At 36.6% G+C, this 8840-nt stretch overlaps 1 protein-coding gene across 1 annotated transcript; it reads left to right on the top strand.

Moving 5' to 3' along the window:
* LOC110012588 lies at positions 4054-4842 on the top strand. The gene has a single exon (XM_020696795.1). The coding sequence runs from the start codon at positions 4054-4056 to the stop codon at positions 4840-4842; it is 789 nt and encodes a 262-aa protein (XP_020552454.1).

Here is an 8840-nt window from a genome sequence, read left to right as displayed (position 1 = left end):
CTGACCCCATAGACTAAGGTGAAAGGACTCTCCCCTATAGATCCTATAGGTGTTGTCGTGTAAGCCCATAAAACACCTAGTTAACACCTCCGCCTAATTTCTACCAACTTGTTCTAACCTCCTCTTAATCCCTTATACTAATATGCAGTTAGTGACCTCCACCTACCCTCTAGACTGGGGGTATGCCATTAATGTGAATATTTGTTTAATATGTAAGTCTTTACACCACTCTTATATTTTTCATCCTTGAAATTGTTGGTCATTGTCTGAGATTACTTATAGGGGAAGCCCGAAGCGGCAAATAATATTCTTTCATATGAACTTCATCACTTCCCCTTTCATGATGCGAGCGAGCAGTTCTGCCTCCACCCATTTTGTAAAGTAGCCAATGGCTACAACCACGAGCCAGCGGAAAAGGTCCGACTATGTCCATGCCCCATTGTGACAAAGGACGAAGCGACAGCATGGTAGTGAGGGGCTCGGGAGGCTGATGTATAAGGGTGGAATGCTTATAACATTTTTCACATTTGTTTACTATTTGCCTTACATCTTGCTTCATGGTCGACCGAAATATTCTGCTCGTAAGGCTTTGTTGGCTAATATCAACTTTTCGGCATGTGCTCAACAACAGCTACTATGTATCTCTTTGAGTACGTGTATTCCTTCCAATTGAGATAAGCACCGAAGTAGGGGGTGTGCAAAAAATTTCTTATACAGAATCTCCGCCTGTAGTAAGAAATGAGTGGCTTGAGTTTTAAGCATGGCTGCATCCCATCTTTTCTCATAGATGTGTCCCCCTTCCAACCATCGGACCACAGGTGTCCGCCCATCCCCTATAGGGGAGATTGCTTGGACGCTCAAGGGAGCCCTTGGCTCTGGTAGGTGTTGTATAATAATGTGTGGCGAGTGGTTGACTAGGAATCCACTTGTACGCCATGTGGAGATTGCCAAGTGTGGGCCTTTGGGCTGGTCATCCTTGTTGGGTCGTGTTTATGAGTCGAATCTAGGGATGCCTTGGGTTCGTCCTCCGTCCAAGGCTAGTAGGTCTCCTGGGCTATTGGGACAAATATCTTGGGCGGCCTCAGGCCTTATTGTTCTTTTTGGATGGGGCCTTCTAAGGCCATGTGCATCAATAGGGATTTAGATAAATAAACTTTAAGAGTACTAGATATAATTTTTTAAATCATAAAATATTTATATATTATTATATCAAATTTCATGAGAGGTAAATATAATTATCCGTTAGTTTCATTCATCTAGAATGAGTGAGAGATTGAGTTTGCTTTTATTGTCACGCCGTTTTAAGTTCTTGTTTACTGAAAACTTTGATTTATTATTTTATTTAGGCAAAATCCCTTCAGTAGTTCCCTTATTTTTACTTTTCATCTCACTTCAGTCCCCAATCTCTTAAATGCACGTCATAATTCCTTATCTTTTAGAAGGGCTTCTTCTGTCCTTAATCATTAAGTCTTAATAAACCTAATTAAATTGAATGGGATATTCCACTAATGAAAGGTAAATTATGTATATATATATATATATATATATAAACTCAAGTATTATAATAATTTATCAATAACTAAAAAATATCATGTACTCCTACAATATTATTTTTTATAACTAAACAAATAGATATACTAATAAAATAATTATTAATAATTAAAAAAAGAAATAAATTTAACAAATGAAAGTTGAATATATTCTTTAAATTTCGCAATGCATTTTGAATTTGGCTTTGAATATAAGTTACTAAACTCATCAACATTCATAAATAAAGATGGTAAAGTAATGTGAAAAACAAAAACACAATTAGTTATCAATACTATATATAAGAAGGGCGAATTGGTGTCTTTGGTATGTTAATATTAGTATTTAATTTAATTTATTAATTTATTTATTAACTTCTCACTCACTCGTCTAACTCCGTACTCCCTATTATCTTTCGATAGTTATTTTATTTTTTGAATTTTATTTTCATTAATTTTTCTGTCACTATTTTTTTATAAATTTAATATTAACGTAATATTTTATATATATTTTATTAAATAATAAAAATTATAAATATTTAATTTTAAATGAGATTCATAAAAAGTGCATACACATAGAGTGTGCGACAAATTATTAGTGATTAAAAAAATATATCAATTGAGACTCATGCAAATTCTTTTTGTTATATTATTGCATTTTAATTCTTGGACGTAAAATATATATTGCATATGATTTTTTTTTTTTTTTGGAATAATTCATAGTTATTTATTAACAGTTGTAGTTTTGTTTAGTTATACCATTCTATAAGCAACACTAACCAAATGTTTCCCTTTCTAGCACCTTGTTACCCAGTTGATACCCCTTTGCCAATCCAATCCAGGTATGTATGGCCTGGAGAATTTACCCTATTGATGATGCTGGTAAAGCGTCCCACATTGGTTGCAAATAAAAAGTTTGAGTGGCTTATAAGCCTCAAGACCTCTTCTCCCTAACGATGTGTTTTTTCAATACAAAATCGTGAGGCTCATGTAAAGTCAAAACAGACAATACCTTGCGCAACGGGGTACCGATCGAGTCACAAGTCGCATCACCTATCATGAACAACCAGCCATAATATGAACATATTTCTGAACATTTTAAACGGCTTCACAGATGAAAAGCGTCACTGGCTTCGGTGTGAAGAGCTTCATTGCAGCATGCAAGCGCTTGTACAAGTTAGAAATTAGGTTTTTTCTCTTCAATTTCTTCCTTTGCCAAAATCCCGTTTTACAATGAAATGAGGGGTATTTATATTATACTAGCAATAAATGTAATTGGGGTGTAAAATTAATTCTACCCACTTTGTACCTACCATTAATTTGTGGGTACAATTTATTTATAATGATTAATCTAGTAAATACAAAATAGTTCAAATCGTACAATCCTAATCTCTGTTTTTGAGCTTTGGGGAGACTCAATCAATAACTTGTCATCATCTAAACTGTTTCCATCCTCTTTGACTGAAAACTCTGTTACAACCATTGTTCACATTCTTTTACAAAATATTATTATTAAAAATGAAATATAAATGAATTTAAATGAATATATGGAAGCAAGTTAAATTCTTCAAATTGGTTGAGTAGTTGAAAATAATAATTTGATGTCCATAAACAATCAAGAATAGGTCTGTATGTGCATGCGCTTGCTTTGACATTTAACCATTCAATATTTTATATTAACTCATCAACATGGAACCTGACATAATTGATTATATATATACATATATATATATGTATGTATTTGGTCGAGGCTCGAAATGCAAATCATATTCTTCAAAAATATGTCAAGACGAGCGTCCTCGGCCGACTCCCATTGGGGCTTCTCAACCTGGTCTTTTCATAGAATCAAGTTAGGGAGAAGTCGTAAACATTTTGATTCCCCTTGATGATGCAGCTCCCGATTTAGACCTCGTTGTCGTGTTATGATAGTTGAGAATAGTAATACAAGTATGAGTCTTGAGGAGTTCAATATTCTCTGTAAAAATGAGAGATCGTACCTGCAGAACATGCTGTTACTATTGCTGTCATTGAAGTCTGGTTATAAGAGAGATCGTACCTGCAGAACATGCTGTTACTATTGCTGTCATTGAAGTCTGGTTATAAGCTTCCTTTGGAGAAGAAGATGGAACCTTGCTGTCGCTGGACAAGAACCCGCTTTTAATCTGTGGATTGCGATTTTATTAGTTGCCTTTCTTACTGATGTCGCATTTCATTTTCCTGTTGTTTTTCTCCTTCAACGCTTCTTTTAGTGAAGCACGTTTTCTTCTTACCGTTGTATTAAAACCTTTATAAAAGGCGCCGTTAGCCTTCGTCCAGAACACAACGACAATAACAGAATTACTGTTCCTTTCTTGAAAGAGCAGATCTCTCTTCTTGCTTCTCAAAACTGATTCAAGAATTCCTCTCGTCATGAGCTTCCGCTGTGAAAATTTTCATGGTATCAGAGCCATCAATTGATGGTCTCTGATTTCTTGAAGATTAAATTTACATATCAGAATTCTTACATACAAGAATCAAAAGAAAAGAAATGGTTGAAGAACAAGAAGCCCTAAAGATTCAACCAGGAGATAATCCAGGGTTGGGGCTCGTATCAGCACTACTTGATGGAACCAATTTCATACCCTGGAGCAGGTCAGTGAAGCTGGCGTTATTATCTAAATCGAAGCTGGGCTTCATTAATGGAGAAATTCAAAAACCAGAAAACAATCCCAAAGAACTCGAACAGTGGGTAAAGGCAGATTCAATGGTGGCCTCTTGGATTCACAACTCCATTTCTAGAAATATTGTGGAGAGTTTTATGTACGCCAATAGTTCTAGAGAACTATGGAAAGAATTGGAAAACAGATATGGGCAAAGCAATGGCCCTCTGGAATATCAAATCAAGATCGAAATGGCATCTACCTCTCAAGGAACGATGACTGTATCTGATTACTATGGAAAATTGAAGAAACTCTGGGATGAACTCGCCTGCATCACGCATACGCCTATTTGCACATGTGGAGCTGCAAAAGAAGCCGCAGAAATCAGAGGCAATGATAACCTCATGCAGTTTCTCATGGGATTGAACCAATCCTACGACCACATCAGAAGTCAGATACTGATAATGGATCCGCTACCTGATAGCAATAGAGCATATGCAATGGTACTCAGGGTGGAAAAGCAGCAGCAAGTTAATTCAGGCCAAACATATACAAATCCAAACATGGCCATGCAAGCCTTCAAGAAAACCGAACCTATAAAGAATTTTCAGAGAAAAGAAATCCTGTTGACAAGAGAACACAAATCTGCAAACACTGTGGAAAGAATGGCCACATGAAGGAGGGTTGTTTCGAACTGATTGGGTATCCAGATTGGTACAAACCATTCTTGGAACAAAAGAAAGAGGGTGCACAAACCATGAATAGAGCTGCAGTAACCAGAACTGAGAATGAGAAGGCAAATAACGCTATGGATGAAAGAACAGTAAGTGAGCTGATAAGGACTGAATTCCAGAAACTGATTGAAGGATTCAAATCACAAACATACAATACAAATGGAGAAAATTATGATTTCTCTGGTAAGTATCTTGAACATAATATTGATGAATATATCCTTACTAATGCTTGGATTATTGATAGTGGGGCCACAGCACATATGTGTAATGATAAATCCATGTTTGATAAATTAAAGGCTCCTAACATAAGAAATTATGTACAATTGGCTGATGGTACAAAGCACCTAGTTAAATATACTGGCAACATGAAAATAGGGAACAAAATTATGCTTGAAAACGTTTTGTTTGTTCCTAACATGAAATATAACCTGCTTTCTGTCAGTAGATTATGTGATAACTCTCCTATTAGCTTCAAATTTTCTAAATCACATTGTGTTGTGCAGGACCTCAAGACTGAGGATATCATTGCCATAGCTAGCATAATAGAAAAATTGTATGTTCTGATACCTGAATCCTTTGACAGAAGGCACATAGAAGGAACATTGAATAAAGTCTGTGACATTGGACTTGCAGCTTCCATCTTACAACCTGAGACATGGCATAGAAGACTAGGACATTTATCTTACGATGTACTAGTCAAAACTGGATTAGTGAATAACAATGAAAAGGTCAATTTTCCTTGTGATATTTGCCCTCAGGCCAAACAGCAGAGAATACCTTTTAAGCTCAGTAATTCTCACTCCAAGGCTTGTTTTGATCTTGTTCACATGGACTTATGGGGTCCATACAATGAGCCTTCTATCTCTAACTGCAGCTATATGCTAACTATTGTAGATGACTACAGTAGGTGTACTTGGACTTACTTTATGCATCAAAAATCTCAAACCTTTTCCTTGATTAAAGAATTTCATAAAATGGTCCTAACTCAATTTGAAAAAAGGATTAAAACAGTTAGAACTGATAATGGCTTAGAATTCATTAATGAACAATGCCAAACCTTTTTTAAGGAAGAAGGCATTATACATCAAACCACTTGTACTTACACCCCTCAACAAAATGGTGTTGTTGAGAGAAAGCATAAGCACCTGCTGCAGGTTGCCAGGTCCTTAATTTTTCAGGCTAATTTGCCTAAATTGTTCTGGATTGAAGCTATACTGACATCCACTTATATCATTAACAGACTTCCTACTTCTGTTCTTGAATGGAAGACCCCTTATGAAACTCTTTTCAATAAGCCTGTTAATTATTCTCACTTTAGGACTTTTGGATGTCTTTGTTTTGCTACAAATATATTGCCTCATAAATCTAAATTTGACTCTAGAGCTACTAAATGCATCTTCTTGGGCTATGCTCTTAACCAAAAGGGCTATAAGCTCTATGACCTGAACAAGAAAGTAGTTTTTGTATCTAGAGATGTTGTGTTTAAAGAGGACATATTTCCATATACTGATCAGCATAATGATCCCCTTTTCTCCTATACACCTGTGGTCATTCCTGAGTCTGACACTGTAGTAATAAGAGAAACCAATGAAAATACTGCACCTACCCCTGACATACCTGATGTTGAACCTGAAAGTAATGAACATACTGATGAACATATTGCTGAAAATACAGGCCTAAGAAGATCTAATAGACAGACTTTTAAGCCTGCTAAATTACAAGATTATGTCTGTTCTTACTCTGAGAAAGATGGTGACATGTTGACAGCTGAACTAAAGGGAGAAATGAATGCTTGCTTGATTAGCACTGATAATTTACCCCAAGAACCAAAAACATATGCTGAAGCCATTCAGAAAAGAGAATGGATTGATGCTATGAATGTTGAAATAAGGGCTTTAGAAGATAATAAAACCTGGATCATCACTGAACTTCCTAAGGATAAAAAGGCCATAGGTAGCAAATGGATTTACAAACTGAAACTGAAATCAGATGGAAGTATAGAAAGGTATAAGGCCAGACTTGTAGCCAAAGGGTATAACCAGGTTGAAGGAGTTGATTACATAGACATTTTTTCTCCTGTAGCCAAGGCTGTCACCATTAGAATTTTCTTAGCTATTGCTTGTAAACAGAACTGGTTCATACATCAACTTGATATTAATAATGCTTTTCTACATGGGTACATAGAGGAAGAAATATACATGCTTCCTCCTCAAGGTTATCAAGTTCCCAAGGGGCATGTGTGCAAGCTTAAGAGGTCGATTTATGGCCTAAAACAATCATCTAGACAATGGAATATGGAATTTACTAAACAGCTAGAAAAATTGGGTTTTGTGCAGTCTAAAGTTGACCACTGCTTATTCACCATTACTGCAGAAACTGGATTTTTTTGCTTGCTTGTATATGTGGACGATGTTCTCATTGCAGGGCCATGTGAAAAGACCATTTCAGGTTTTAAAACTCAATTACATAACCTGTTTACTATTAAAAATCTGGGAAAGGCCAGATTTTTCCTTGGCCTTGAAATTTGCAGGTCTGATACAGGGATGATAATTACACAAAGTAAATACCTCAAAGACATCCTAACGGACACAGGTATGATACAATCAAAATCTACCAACACTCCCCTACCTGCTGGACTAAAATTGAATGCAGGTTCAGAAGAACAATTACAGAAACCTGAAACCTACAGAAGACTGTTGGGAAGATTGCTATATCTGGGCTTTACAAGACCAGATATATGCCATGCTACCCAACAGTTAAGCCAGTACATGCAACAGCCATGTAAAGATCATTGGGATGCAGCTTTGCATTTAGTCAGATACTTGAAGGGGACAGCAAATAGAGGTTTGCATTTCAACTCTACTGATTGTTTTAACTTGGAAGCTTACTGTGATGCAGACTGGGCTACTTGTAAGGAGACTAGAAGATCTCTCACAGGGTACTGCATATTTCTGGGAAAAAGTTTAGTATCTTGGAAGACAAAGAAGCAAACCACTGTCTCAAGATCCTCGGCAGAAGCCGAGTATAGAAGTATGGGATCGACTACTTGTGAGTTATTATGGATTCACAGTCTTCTAAGGGATTTGAAGATTAATGTGCCTACACCTATTCCCTTTTATTGTGATAACCAAGCCGCACTCTACATAACAGCAAATCCCGTCTTCCATGAAAGAACAAAACATATAGAGATCGATTGTCATTTAGTGCGTGACAAATATAAAGAAGGATTTATAGATCCCAGGCACATTGCTTCTAAGAACCAACCTGCTGATATCTTCACCAAGATATTGCCAGGTCCCAAATTTATGTTCTTGGCTTCCAAGCTGAACCTCATCAACGTTCATCCGAGTTCAACTTGAGGAGGGAGTGTAAAAATGAGAGATCGTACCTGCAGAACATGCTGTTACTATTGCTGTCATTGAAGTCTGGTTATAAGAGAGATCGTACCTGCAGAACATGCTGTTACTATTGCTGTCATTGAAGTCTGGTTATAAGCTTCCTTTGGAGAAGAAGATGGAACCTTGCTGTCGCTGGACAAGAACCCGCTTTTAATCTGTGGATTGCGATTTTATTAGTTGCCTTTCTTACTGATGTCGCATTTCATTTTCCTGTTGTTTTTCTCCTTCAACGCTTCTTTTAGTGAAGCACGTTTTCTTCTTACCGTTGTATTAAAACCTTTATAAAAGGCGCCGTTAGCCTTCGTCCAGAACACAACGACAATAACAGAATTACTGTTCCTTTCTTGAAAGAGCAGATCTCTCTTCTTGCTTCTCAAAACTGATTCAAGAATTCCTCTCGTCATGAGCTTCCGCTGTGAAAATTTTCATTCTCAATGACAAGATTAATCCCTCTTCCGTTAGAAATGATTACCCATACCAATCTATGTGTTTGTCGGCTCATTCCTAGTTCTCTCACACTTTGAGGGGTTTCTTCTTTTGGTG

The sequence above is a fragment of the Sesamum indicum genome, linkage group LG9 (assembly GCF_000512975.1).
Source record: "Sesamum indicum cultivar Zhongzhi No. 13 linkage group LG9, S_indicum_v1.0, whole genome shotgun sequence".
Classification (NCBI taxonomy): domain Eukaryota; kingdom Viridiplantae; phylum Streptophyta; class Magnoliopsida; order Lamiales; family Pedaliaceae; genus Sesamum; species Sesamum indicum.
The sequence above is the reverse complement of the archived record's forward strand: the minus strand, read 5'-3'. Positions and strand labels throughout refer to the sequence as shown.

Coding starts and splice junctions, on each gene's coding strand:
- LOC110012588 (XM_020696795.1), top strand. CDS start 4,054: ATGGTTGAAGAACAAGAAGCCCTAAAGATTCAACCAGGAGATAATCCA.